This window comes from Microcaecilia unicolor, chromosome 6 (genome assembly GCF_901765095.1).
Source record: "Microcaecilia unicolor chromosome 6, aMicUni1.1, whole genome shotgun sequence".
Taxonomy (NCBI): Eukaryota; Metazoa; Chordata; class Amphibia; order Gymnophiona; family Siphonopidae; genus Microcaecilia; species Microcaecilia unicolor.
This window is the reverse complement of record NC_044036.1, coordinates 44,230,673-44,245,325: the sequence shown is the minus strand read 5'-3', so window position 1 is coordinate 44,245,325 and position 14,653 is coordinate 44,230,673. Positions and strand designations below refer to the sequence as shown.

Here is a 14,653-nt window from a genome sequence, read left to right as displayed (position 1 = left end):
AGGTGACCGCATAGGGCCTCGCGCTCAAGGGGGCCCCGCGCGGCACGCCTGAGTCGCCCCGCCCCAACCGCCCGAGCTCCAGTTCCCCCTCCCTTTGGTTTTTAAAAGTTACCTCGCGTTGACGTCGGGACGGGTTACAGCGCCGGCAGGCAGCAGTGGCAGCAGTCAGTGAAGCGTGCGAGCTGCTCAGCGCTTCCTTTCCCTTGCTCAGTTCTGGTCCCACCCTCATTTCCTATGAGGGCGGGACCAGAGCTGAGTGAGGGAAAGGAAGCGCCGAGCAGCTCTCATGCTTCACTGACTGCTGCTGCTGCCTGCCGGCACTGTAACCCGTCCCGACGTCAACGCGAGGTAGCTTTTAAAATTCAGAGGGAGGGGTCCTTCGGAGCTGGGAGGAGGGAGGGGGGCCCTGGGAGCTGGGACTTTGGAGCTGGGAGGGAGGGGGGCCATTGGAGCTGGGAGGAGGGAGGGGGGCCTTGGAGCTGGGGGCCCTAGGGGGGAGGGGGCCTTGGAGTGGCTCGGAGGGAGCAGCTCAGAGGGAGCGGCGGTCGGCCCTGGAGCTAGGGTGGGGCCCCATCAAATTGGTCTGCATAGGGCCCCGCGCTTGCTAAGACCGGCCCTGGTGAGAGTGTTACCATCTGTCAGGTTGAACTGCTACCCTCTTAGTGCTTGGGGTGTCAGGTATCCTATAAGTTTTGGACTAGAGGTAGTGTGTTTTCTCTTTATTACACCTTGACTGGTACTTAAAACCTAGTACTTTGCCATCATTTTGAGTTGCATAATTATTGTCTCTAATCACATTTGCTGCCATTGTCTAATAAAACCGCTTTCCTGTTTTTCTAATACCTAAACCTTTTGTCCTTCCCTCTCAGTGTTTATAATTTGGACTGTTCTAAATTTGGATTGTGTGAGTGGGAAGCATGTGATCTAACCCCAGAGTGCTAAATTACCTTTATTTATCATATTTATACTTCCCTTTCTTTGCTGGTCCTCTAACGAAGCACAGGAGTATGCTGGCTTGATTCATTGTCTGATAGGCAACTGTTTGCCTTCCTCTGAGACACGGACTCTTCTGTCAGGGTCCAATTTGGATAGAGGATCCCTCCTGCTTTGATCTTATGGCCTGTCTCTTGAGAGGCCGAAATGGAGAAGGAAAGGATATGCTAACGATGTCATTGCAATTTTACTTCTGGCAAGAAATGTCCAACGTTAGCTGTCTATGCTTGTGTCTGGCGAGTTTTGAAGGATGGTGCTCCAAACGGGCATGGTCTCTGTTTCAGGCCTCTTTGCCACACATATTAGCCTTCTTGCAGGATGATCTTAGCAAGGTCTCGCTTACAGCTCTTAGAGGTTTAGGTAACATAGTAACATAGTAGATGACGGCAGAAAAAGACCTGCACGGTCCATCTAGTCTGCCCACGATAAACTCATGTGTATACCTTACCTTGATTTGTACCTGTCTTTTTCAGGGCACAGACCATATAAGTCTGTGCAGCAGTATTTCCCGCCTCCCAACCACCAGTCCCGCCTCCCATCACCGGCTCCGGCACAGACCCCGTATAAGTCTGCCCTCCCCCATCCTAGCCTCTCAACCACCAACCCCTCTTCCCCCCGCCACCCAATTTCAGCTAAGCTTCTGTGGATCCATTCCTTCTGCACAGGATTCCTTTATGCCTGTCCCACGCATGCTTGAATTCCGTTACCGTTTTCATCTCCACCACCTCCCACGGGAGGGCATTCCAAGCGTTCACCACCCTCTCCATGAAGAAATACTTCCTGACATCTTTCCTGAGTCTGCCCCCCTTCAATCTCATTTCATGTCCTCTCGTTCTACCGCCTTCCCCTCTCTGGAAAAGATTCGTTTGCGGATTAATACCTTTCAAATATTTGAACGTCTGTATCATATCACCCCTGTTCCTCCTTTCCTCCAGAGTATACATGTTCAGGTCAGCAAGTCTCTCTTCATACGTCTTGGAACGCAACTCCCATACCATCCTCGTAGCTTTTCTTTGTACCGCTTCCATTTTTTTAACATCCTTCGCAAGGTATGGCCTCCAAAACTGAACACAATACTCCAGGTAGGGCCTCACCAACGTCTTATACAGGGGCATTAAAACCTCCTTTTTTCTGCTGGTCACACCTCTCTCTATACAGCCTAGCAACCTTCTCGCTATGGCCACCGCCTTGTCGCACTGTTTCATAGCCTTTAGGTCCTCAGATACTATCACCCCAAGATCCCTCTCCCCGTCCGTGACTATCAGGCTCTCCCCACCTAACACATACGCCTCCCTTGGATTTCTACTCCCTAAGTGCATCACTTTGCATTTCTTCGCATTGAATTTTAATTGCCAAACGTTAGACCATTTTTCCAGCTTCTTCAGATCTTTTTTCATGTTTTCCACTCCCTCCGGGGTGTCCACTCTGTTGGAAATCTTGGTGTCATCCGCAAAAAGGCAAACTTTACCTTGTAACCCTTCGGCAATGTCACTCACAAATATATTGAACAGAGTGGGCCCCAGCACCGATCCCTGAGGCACTCCACTACTCACCTTTCCCTCCTCCGAGCGAACTCCATTCACTACCACCCTCTGGCGTCTGCCCGTCAACCAGTTCCTAATCCAGTTCACCACTTCGGGTCCTATCTTCAGCCCTTCTAGTTTATTCAAGAGCCTCCTGTGGGGAACCGTGTCAAAAGCCTTGCTGAAATCTAAGTAGATGACGTCCATAGCACGTCCTTGATTTAATTCTCCCGTCACCCAGTCAAAGAATTCAATGAGATTCATTTGGCACGACTTCCCTTTGGTGAAACCATGTTGTCTCGGATCTTGCAACTTATTGGCTTCCAGGAAATTCACTATCCTTTCCTTCAGCATGGCTTCCATTACTTTTCCAATAACCGAAGTGAGGCTTACCGGCCTGTAGTTTCCAGCTTCTTCCCTATCCCCACTTTTGTGAAGAGGGACCACCTCTGCCATTCTCCAATCCCTCGGAACCTCTCCTGTCTCCAAGGATTTATTAAACAAATCTTTAAGAGGACCCGCCAGAACCTCTCTGAGCTCCCTCAGTATTCTGGGGTGGATCCCGTCCGGCCCCATGGGACTGAACCAAGCTCCTACAAAAAGGACAGGTTTATTCTGACCCCTAAATCCCAGACTCTTCTCAAATTGACTGGCATTAGGTGCTGGGACTGAACCAAGCTCCTACAAAAAGGACAGGTTTATTCTGACCCCTAAATCCCAGACTCTTCTCAAATTGACTGGCATTAGGTGCTGGGACTGAACCAAGCTCCTACAAAAAGGACAGGTTTATTCTGACCCCTAAATCCCAGACTCTTCTCAAATTGACTGGCATTAGGTGCTGGGACTGAACCAAGCTCCTACAAAAAGGACAGGTTTATTCTGACCCCTAAATCCCAGACTCTTCTCAAATTGACTGGCATTAGGTGCTGGGACTGAACCAAGCTCCTACAAAAAGGACAGGTTTATTCTGACCCCTAAATCCCAGACTCTTCTCAAATTGACTGGCATTAGGTGCTGGGACTGAACCAAGCTCCTACAAAAAGGACAGGTTTATTCTGACCCCTAAATCCCAGACTCTTCTCAAATTGACTGGCATTAGGTGCTGGGACTGAACCAAGCTCCTACAAAAAGGACAGGTTTATTCTGACCCCTAAATCCCAGACTCTTCTCAAATTGACTGGCATTAGGTGAGAAACCTGTAAAATTTTTAAGGCTTGTTGCTTAATCAATTTAATTAGCACTGGGAAACCTCTCTGTCTGTCTGTCTTTCTTTCTTTCTGTTCCTGCCAAACTCTGATAGAGGGGAGGGGCATTTTACATAGCTGACACTGCTATAATTATTGGCAATATCTAGATTTATTTAAAAGGAAAGTTATTAATATCTTAGGGCAGTTTTAAAAAGTATAATAAATTGTAAAGTGCTGGATCAGACACTACCATTTTGGTCCATTCAACTAGAGAATTCCCTTGATAGCAGCACTTAAGCTGACCCATTGGGACTTATAATCCCACCCACCCCAAGGTTGTCCACTCATTTATAGACAAACCAAACCTTATTAACTTTACTCCACAGTCATACACAGGCAGTCTTGCAGGCGGATACTCCAACATAGTACACCTGTTCATACCCATTTCAACCAATCAGGATGACTTTTATTCTCTGCAATAATTATGCTGCTTTGGTTTCAAGGCCAATCATCTGGAAACTTAAAGCTTGTCCTATCTGCCTTCAGCTATCTACTTTAAAACAAGAGCTATATAAAGTAATGCAAGAATTAGATGCAATTAAAGCAACTTATAGGACTGTGCAGAATCATAACTTCTCACCACTGCCTCAGAGAATAAAACCACAAAGGAACAGATGGCTCACAGTAGGCTCAGGCAGAATTCGTCATGTGACACAGAAGCATCCACCCGCACAAGTGTTGCCACTACAAAATTCTTTTGCTCCACTACAGCACTGTGATGTTTCTGAAACTAAAATTGAAGCAGAAAAAAAAGAAAAAGCAAAGAAGAGGGAACAAAAAGAGGAGAAGGTACCCAAAGACAAAAGACACTCACAAATCACTAAACCCAAAACACATACTAGGAAATGTAGTTGGAAAGCAATGACCACAAATGCTCACAGTCTAAGCAATAAAATTCATGACCTTCAAGCCCTGATGTTGGAGACTGACTTGGACATAGTTGCAGTCACAGAGACATGGCTCCATGGTTCCCATGAATGGGATGTAAACATACCAGTGGTGGCTCACGCCTGTTACCAGGGTTAGATTCCAGATTCCTAATTCGCTTCTCATCCAGATGTGGTTTATTTCTTGGAAGGGGCTTTGTTGTCTTAGGCCTCCTCTTTGTTGTCCTGAGTAGAACCTTAGCGTGGTTCTTTGGGCTGTTTAAAAAAAAAGGGTCCTTTTAAACCTCTGAAGCAGGCTACTTGAAAGATCTTCCTCTCAAATCTCTCCTTCTAGTTGCTGTTGCCTCGTCTTGTGGAGTTTTGAGTTACAGGCGTGGTCGAGCAGAAATCTGTTCCTTCCTTTCTTGGATTCAGAAGTGACTATTCATACCTTTCCTTCTTGACTTTCCAGGGTGGTTTTGGCTTTTCATCTTAGCCAGCCTCTTTTTCTGCCCTCTGTTAAGAAAAGGGATTGCAAGATTGTTTTTCACTTGCCTTGATATTCTTCGAGGGCTTCTCCAATATTTGCAGGCTACCAATGTGCTCAGGTTGTCCAAACATCTTTTTCTTCTTTTTTTGGGCTCAAATCGGGGTCATGCAGCACCTAAGGCAACTATTTCTTGCTGGATTAAGGAGGCTATTGTCTCTGCATACCTTCTTTCTGGTAAGCGGCTGTCAGCTTCTCTTTGAGCACATTCTGCTAGTTTCCTAGCTACTACATGGGTTTCTCCATCAAAGGCGTGTGTAAACCAGCTACTTGGACCTCATTGCATCCATTTTCCAAGCCTCATCATCTGGATGTTGTGGCTCGAGCAGACACTTCTTTCTTGTTTGGTGCTCTCCGCAGGATTTTCAGATTCCCACCCTACATGAGGACTGCTTTGTTACATCCAGAAGTCTCTGGATTAATCTGTTGCAGGTGCTAAGGAAAGAGAAGTTATGTCTTACCTGATAATTTTCTTTCCTTTAACCGCAGCAGATGAATCCAGAACCCCACCCTTCTTCAGTGCTCTGTTCTCATGGTTTGTTAATTTCTCTGTTTAGGGTAGTGGCTCATTTTGATGTTACAAATTTTTGCTGTTTTGTACTATTCATGCTGCTTCTCTGTGAGGAAGGAGATCTATTATGACTCTTTATTCTTTATTATGACTCTTTATGTTATGAGAAATACTGACTAACCAAGGAGCGTACCATTCTATAAGACAGTGTTCAATGCTCTCTATCTCCACCTGCTGGTAAAAGGTCACAACCCACAAGTCTCTAGATTCATCTGCTGTGGTTAAAGGAAAGAAAATTATCAGGTAAGATATAATTTCTCCTTTGTACAGATGATGGTCAAATACTGCCTGTTAGAAGTAAGATGACCCCCAGAGGTCAGATGTCAGCCTGTGGCTTTGTCTGGTTCTGAGTTTCTTTTCTTGGTCCCAGATTCACTTCTTAGAAGCAGGAGGGTTTTATAGTACAATAATACAACACGCAAATGTGGTTTGGCAAAAGGTATTTTATTTAGAAATCAGCTTACAGCGCTTAGGGTAGAAAGATAATTCAGTGTGGCTCAGGGTCTGCTTGATGCCTTTCAGTGAATGAGAGTCTGTTTGGATGTGGAATGGATGCAGGTGGGAGAGTGTGTGTGAGTGTGTGTGTGAATGTATGCTTCTGTCTCTTTGTCTTTCTCTTTTAGGTTTTAAATACTGAATTCTTTTCTCACACACCTGCCTATGATATAATTTGCTTTGCTTTGATCCTATGTCTCCTGATTCACCAAGAAAGTGTGAATTTCTGTGACCTAGCACAGTGGTATATTTCTATTGTTTTCCTAAACAGATTCTGGTCTGTTGTATTACTAGGAAGCACAGGTTTTAGGAGACATCCTGTCTTTCACTGTCATTCCCAAGGGATCAGACTATGAGAGGAGGAGAGAATGTCAGAGCTGCTCTCCCAGAGGTCTTAGGCTGATACAAAGTAGGCCCTGAAGCCACTGTTAGGTTTACTCTTGGGGCCTTGCACAGCATAAGGTAATGCTGACGCTGCCAATTATATGTAGAGTTAGGTTGAACGTTGATGCTCAACCCTGGCATTATCAAGATAGTGCCAAACAGTCTGTAAGAATTTTCAGGGGCACTATGGAATACTTGAGTAAGTTGGCAGAAAGACACTTAACATTTAGGTGCTCTCAGTTATGCCAGGTGTATGGCAGGCGTAAATGGGGTGCAATTAAATGCGGCAGATAGATGCAACAGTGTTGCTGGGCTGTCACATGCATGAAAAGTGAGCATGCGCAGGAGGCTGGTTGGTGTAGCCAGCTGACTGCTGGGCTTGGGTGATGGTCTGGCCGCCGGAAGAGGTCTTAAAGTGGTGGGGCTTGGGGATCCCCACCAGCTCAGGTATTTCTGTTTTGAGTTGGGGAGGGGCTGGACTGGTGGTAAGGGGACAGAGGCAGAGCATTATTTTTTTTTTTTTTTGCCCACCCACTTTGGGTTTCAGTCCCACCTGGTTATGCCACTGCTGCTACCCATAGATTTTGCACCACTTCTTAAAAGAAAGGTATGTATGTATTTTCCCTTTGAAAATTTCTGAAGGAAAAGTGCCCACCAACTTTTTTTATGAACACCTTTTCTGGCAAAAACGCATGGATAGTTTTAAAAATGCAAAATTAGTAACACCCCCACCCTAATCCTTTAAGAAACTCTGCCCACGAGAGTAAACCTGTCTCCCTCCTGAGATGGCAGTAAGTTCAGCCATGTTACCGGCATTCCTGACAGCTAGTGCATGGTAATGACCCATGTGCTAGCTGTCAAAGCCAGACATTTCTTTACCTGCCCATGTCACGCCCAGATCCCACCCACTCCGGTGTTATGCAGCTAAGATGGAGAATATACCACAGCAGCTGTCTTTTTAGTGCAGTTAAGAGTAGCATGGGCCTGCACTACTCTCTACCGTGCTGGAAACCTCATGTTACCTACTTAATGCAGCTTAGTAGAAGCGTCCCAAAAGTAGGTGTGTTGTAGGACTATATACATACAAATATAATGGGCAGTATTTAAAAAAGCCCTTTACCCTGATAAATGGCTTTTGAAATTGCTCTTAAAATGTTCTTATTTATGAAACATAGCTTAATTATTTACTTATGTTTAATGTTTCATAAAGACAGTTATTTTCTAGAATGTATTTTGAACTTCAGTTTGCTACTATTAGAATATAAAGTAACTAGACAGTCTTAAAACTATATTTCTGTTTCCTATTACTTATGTTTCCTGATCAATAGTTACTGTCTTACCTATTATGACTGGGTTTTTCTTGTAGGTTTATGATGACCAAGGGAAAAATGTAACACCTCGGCCACTTTTTTGTCCAGAACCGGGCACCACCCAGAGTAAACAAAGCAAAATATTCACTTCCCAGGAATCTTCTTTGATCAATACATCAGAAATTCTGTCCAGCTTTTCTTTGTATCAGACTGGAATAAATGTTAGTTTTGCTGGTCCATTCACAAGGTATTACTGTGCATCTTTTATTTATATTACTAAATACAGTAGTCTCAAGCAAGCGATGAAACAGAACTACTTGCAAAATGCCCTTTTTTTTCTTTTGTAAATGTTTATTCTATTGAATGACATTCTCCGTGATGTAACAGCAATTGAAGCACCTTCTGTAATGCTCCACAACGTTCAGTCTATTCTAAATTCATTTTAATATCAAGTTTAGGAAGATGTATTTGCTTCAGAATCTGACGCACCAAAATCATATATTTGCTTAAGAGCCGCCATGTCTTAAAGTATTTGATGTAAAACTTAAAGGTTTGAGGCACTTTATCTAAAATACCTTGAAAATCCAGAATCCCAGTCAAGTGTAATTCCTCTTGGTGCTAGGGGAAAAAGACTAGACAAATGGAGAGCACCAGGTTGAGAACTAGAGAAGCCAGGATTCCATTTCTGCTGATGTTCTTTGTGACCCAGGGCAAGTAATTTCACCTTTTGCAGATTCAGTTTCAAAGTTGGAACTAGATTTACTAACCTGTATTAATGCATTAGTTCACATTATTTCTATTTAATTTGTATTCTTTGAGGACAAGAAGGATGATTTTTCTTCACACTGATAATATCTCCACACTGGTGGTTGATGTCATCCGACGGAACCCTGTGTGGGAACTGCTCTCCAACAACTTCTCAAAGCTTTTGAGGGTGGTGCACCATGCATGCATGCATCTTGCTGTCCACTATTTTCATGTAGGACCAAGCCAGTCCCTTTTATTTCTGTGAGCAGTGAGATTGTGCTTGTTGGTTTCTCTCCACAGCTTGCGTCTTTCTCGTTCCTCAGTGGGTTTTCCATTCAAAGTTTATCTTTTATTATTTTCTCTTGTGTAAGTGTTTGCACTGAGCCACTTCTTGCTTCCTCTGTAGTGTCCCTGTCAGGTTTTCGACACTTTGTATGTATTTTCTTTATTTTTTTTGTGGCTGAATAGGCCCCTTTAGTCCTCAAGTGTCCTGGTCAGGATAACCTTTCCAAAATTGAGTCATTTGGTTTTGCTGCAGCTAATTTTCCTGACAAGTCCCTTAAAATTCTCTGTGATTTTATAAAGTGTACCTGCTGTGGTATGACCATGTCCCTTACAAACACCCTTAACTGTTGCCTACAGTGTCAGGGGCTGAACCATAATACTTCTTCTGCCAGATGTCAAAAAGAAGTATTAAAGGTTGTGAAAGAAAGCATAAATGGATTTTTGGCACAGAGAAGTCTAGTCCATCGACTTTGGCATTGGAGGCATTAGTCCCATTGGCTCCTGGAGCTGCATAGGACACTGGGGATGCATCAACATCGAGGATGTCTCTGTCTGCCTCTACATCAAGCATTAGTAACAGCTACCGGGATTGAACACCCTCTGATTCCACCCTAAGGACAAGGAAGGATTCAACTTAGTCCTTGTTCACACTGAGGGACCCCAACCAAGCACTGACATCAGTCCCCTTCAAAGACAGCATTGAGAGCACTGAAACATCAAAGTCCTAAATACCCATGAAGAACACACTCATTGAGGTCTACTCACCTTCCAAGGACTTGGAGTGAGCATGCCAGCCTCCACTGAACCAGGACCAGGCCATCGATATGGCCTTGATGTCATCGAAGGATGTGACTATACTAGCTGAGCCCCAGCCTTTACTGATGGAGCAGATCCGGACCATGTTGCAGGAGGAGATGGGGAGCCTGCTAGCCCGATGCAATGCCGAGGCATCGAGGGCTTCAATGTTGGACCCAGTGTAGCTTCATCCCATTATGGAGGCCAATGCACTGCCTATCACTTGGTCATTGATGCTGATGCTTTGCAGGGTGTTAGAGCTGATGCATGTTGAGAGGGTGTAGCTGTCCAGTCCCTCGGGGGAGGAATCTACCTCAAGGATGAGTCCAGTGCCTAGTTGTTGGACATCCTTGATGCCTGTGCACAGAATCCTTAGGAATGTACAGATGAGAGACCCCTTTCTTTGTACAGCCTATTCACAAGAAGGCCAATTATGTATAGAGTCTAAAAGGCTCCTGGAATCAAGAAGCTTCACCATTCAGTTCCAAGACTCACTCCTTGGTGCCTCTGGGGAGGGAGGCTCGGACATTGGAATCTTTGGGGAAAAAGACCTTTCAGAAGACTATGTTCACCTTCCACATAACTTCTTACCAACTCTTAATGAGTTTGTGAACATTGTGTGCAGTGTAGTGGAGTTGACAGACACTCTCCCCAGGGAATGCTGAGGAGCTTTGCCAGGTAGTAGTCCAAGAGTTGGAGTGTGGAAAATACATGGCTCGGGCAACCTATGATGTTCTTGAGATGGCATCCAGAGCTTTTGCCATGGGCATTAGAATGCGCAGACTTGCTTGGTGCATACCTCAGACCTAGAACCTGCAGGAGAAATCTGCAGCAAAGTCCAGAGCCTTGCTGTTGCCTTTAAATAAGTGGGACCTGACCCATGCCACTGGGGGAAATCTGGGTACTCATCCAGCCCTAGACCAACACCAGGAGTCAGCAGCTGCCATAGAATTGGGAGTGAAGCTTTCTCCCCCCCACCCCCTAGCTAACACATCCAGCTAGGAGCCAGCTTATGCTGCCTCTCCAGCCCTACACCAAATGGACATTCATCAGGGTCTCATCCGGGGCAGTAAATTTCTGGAAGAAATTTTTTGCAGTGCCCAGAGGACACAGACTTCAGACTCTTGATGCAGGCCTGACAGGCCGAAACACAGCTGTGTCTAGTCCCTATCACCTTGTTTTTGTATAATTTTTTATGGATATTTTTATGGTTAATAAATATTTTTAAGTTTTTAAATTACAAGTGTCATCTTGTATTTTTCTTTTTTCCTTTTTTCTTTTTTTTATTTCTTTGGTCATCTTTGCTGTTTTGTCCATTGTTGGTTTTTGCCAAGACTGGTTTCTTCTGTTCCTATTTTGATGGATATTCAGCACAAGACTGGATAAGATTAACTGTTAAATTGCACTGCATAAATAGCAGTCCTATCTTTAACCAATATAATTTACTAGTCAGCCACTGAATATTGGCTTAACCGGGTAAATGTTTAGTGGCCAAAAAATACTGGATATTCAGTGCCGGTTACTGAAAACAGCTTAGCATTGAATATCTAGGTTTGGGGTGGGGGGTAGTATGGAATGAGTATGTTGCTATGCATATTTGTTTGATTTATAAAAACAATAAAATATATACATAAAAAGAATATTTAGGTTTAATGCCAGCGGTGGACGGTCAAAGTGCTACCTGCTACCGGCTGAATATTGGGCCCCAAATGTTTATCTGAGAAAAAGGTAGAAATTGCACCAAAGAGGAAAAAGGCAAAAAAAAAAAAAAAAGGAGAGACCAAGATCCTGTGAAAGAACTAAATAGGAATTTCCAGAGATAGAAAGATAAGGACCACTACTACAACAAACTCTCTGCAAAAGAACTGAAGATGGAAACACATTTGGAAGTAGGATTGCCTAAAAGAGTTTATTGCATAACAAAGTACATGAAGTGGCTAAAATGACAAAAATCTAAAAGACTCAAATGTGTTTTGGCACAAAGTCGTGCCTTCCTCAGGAGTCTGCAAATATCAAACAATAAAAACAAGCATATGAATAATGACATACAATGAATAAATAATAATAAAATATCTGAGCAAACAAACCATATGGAAAAACAGTTAATATTCAAAAAGTGTGCAAATGCATTTAACCAGTGGAAAAAAAATCCAAGAAATAAGCAGTGGATTTTTCCCCAAGTCCATTTTAATAATGGTCTATGGACTTTTCCTTTAGGAAGCCATCCAAACCTGAGTGAAGACAAATTTTCTCTGATTCATTTTAAATTTACTACTTTGTAGCTTCATTGTAAGCCCCCTAGTCCTAGTATTTTTGGAAAGAGTAAACAGACACTTCACATCTACCCATTCCATTCAATTCCACTCCACTCATTATGTTATACACCTCTGTCATTTCTCCTCTCAGCTGTCTTTTCTCCAAGCTGAAGAGCCCTAGCCATTTCAGCCGTTCCTCATAGGGAAGTCGTCCCATCCCCTTTATTGTTTTTGTCGCCCTTCTCTGCACCTTTTCTAATTCCACTATATCTTTATTGAGATGCGATGACCAGAATTCAACACAATATTCAAGGTGCGGTCACACCATGGAGTGATACTGGGTTAGCAGTATTGAAATAACACCCCTCTCATGGTCAGACCATATTCTAATTAAATTTTCCCTAATTGACCACCTGAAACAAATGGCACCTCCCAGAGTTTTGGAAGGAGATCAGAGACAACAAAAAGCTGACCGCTGAGAATTTCCTACAGGCTTTAGACTGTCCACATGTGGATGAAAAGACAGCTGCAGTGTCAGAACAAGTTGACATCTGGAATACGCACTTAGCCAAGACCTTAGAGAAAACAGCACCGCTGAAAAAGGTCTTATGCCCCTCTCACAAACGCTCACCTTGGTTTTCTCCAGAACTTCGGATCCTTAAACGTGAAGGATGGAAACTGGAAAGGAGATGGCGTAAATGTCGCCTGGATAAAGACAGGCTAAACTGTAGGAAACACACAGCAAAGTACTGCCAAGCCTTAACAGCAACCAAAAAACAGTATTTCTCTCAATGCATTGCACAAGCTGCCAATTCAACCAAGCAGTTGTTCAGTATAGTAAACAGCCTACTGCAGCCCCCACAACATAACCAGCCTTCCCAGTCTAAACTGAACTGCAATGTTTTTGCTGCATACTTTGCCAACAAAATTAAAAGTCGCCGCCAAGATTTACAGGCAATCCCACCCAGTCCCCAACCAGTCAACCAGGGGTGCACAAACTCGCCCCCTCCTGACAGAGACAGATGGGACACTTAACCCTATGACAGCCTTTACAAAATCATAAGAGACCTTTGACCAGCTACCTGCTCCTTCGACCCCTGCCCATCAAAGATAGTGCAGCAGGCAAGTTCAAAAATTGTGAACACCTCTCTTTCTAATGGGCAACTACCAACAGTATTAAAAAGGGCAGTGGTTTGCCCTTTGCTAAAGAAAAACAACCTTGACCAGGAGCAGGGCCGTGCCAACACAGTAAGCGAGGTAAGCATGGCAGGAGGGCGCCGTCCTCTGGGGGGCGCCCCACCGCGCCATGCTTACCTCGCCCTCTCCCATGTCCCAACTGATGTCAGAAGAAGGCGGGACATTGAGCGAAGGGAAGACTAGTAGAGACGTCGGGAGCGCTGCCTCCTTCACTGACGCTGCGCCTTCGCTGCCGGATGGAGGTAAATTTAAAAGGGATCTTGGGGTGGGGGGGAGAAGAGGGCGGGCAGTTGGGACATGGGAGCGGAAGGGCAGGGGAGAGAGGAGCGTGGATTGGAGGGCAGCACTCACCTTCACAGGAGGGAGGGGGCGCGCGCCCGCAACTGTTCGTCTGCGGGGGGCGCCAACTGATCCTCTGCAGGAGGGCGCCACAGACCCTTGACACGGCCCTGACCAGGAGAAACTTGAAAGTTACAGGCCAGTATCCAACATTCTGTTTCTAGGGAAACTCATAGAACAAACAGTCTGTGTTCAATTTAAGGATTGGCTAGAAGAGAGAAACTGGCTAGATCCATGTCAATCTGGATTCAGACCCGGTTGTGGAACAGAAATGGTCCTTGTATTCCTACTAGATGATCTTCATAGAAACTGAGACAAGGGATTCGCTTCAATGTTAGTACTGCTAGATTTCTCAGCAGCTTTTGACACTGTGGATCATGATATCATGCTAGCACGACTGACAGAAACAGGTATCAATGGAACAGTATTTGCTTGGTTCAGATCCTATCTATCAGACAGGCAACAATCCATAATGTTTGGCAGCAACTCATCATCATCATGGACACTGACCCGCAGGGTACCACAAGGATCAATACTGTTACCTATTCTGTTCAGAATCTACTTCAAGCCACTAGGTGAGCTGATTCGGTCAATGGACACTCAGTTCTACATCTATGCGGATGATGTGCAGCTACTCATACCCATTGAACCTGACTTACCTACAGCCTTGAATAAACTGATTACCTGTCTAACATCAATTCAAGAATGGGCTAAACATAACAAACTTTGCCTGAACCCAAGTAAAACCGAGCTTCTCTGGGTCCCTAACACAAGTGGATACATACCTGATATCAAAATCCCTTTTGGGAGGTATGAACTTCCCCTCAAATCACAAAGTCAGGAACCTTGGAATACAGTTAGATTCAACACTTACTCTGATTCCCCAAATCCAAGCAACCTTCAAGAGCTGCTTCTACTATTTGCTACAGCTACGCTGTCTCTCTCCTTACATCGAGAAGGTATCCCAGTTGTGCATGCCATGATAACATCAAGACTGGATTATTGCAATGCACTCTACAATGGTCTGACTACAAAGTGCCTGCTCCAGTTGATTCTGAATGCAGCAGCAAGACTCATAGACGGTTGCAAGCAACGTGAC

The 14,653-nt window shown here is 44.5% G+C and overlaps 1 protein-coding gene across 3 annotated transcripts in view; it reads left to right on the top strand.

The window, feature by feature from the left end:
- Nucleotides 1–14,653, top strand: part of WDR78 (WD repeat domain 78) — a 160,966-nt gene that overhangs the window by 43,818 nt on the left and 102,495 nt on the right. For all 3 annotated transcript variants that reach the window (XM_030207191.1, XM_030207190.1, XM_030207192.1), the window contains exon 3: nt 7,993–8,183. In XM_030207191.1, the coding sequence (XP_030063051.1) occupies nt 7,993–8,183 (191 nt within the window). The remainder of the gene's footprint in view (nt 1–7,992; nt 8,184–14,653) is intronic.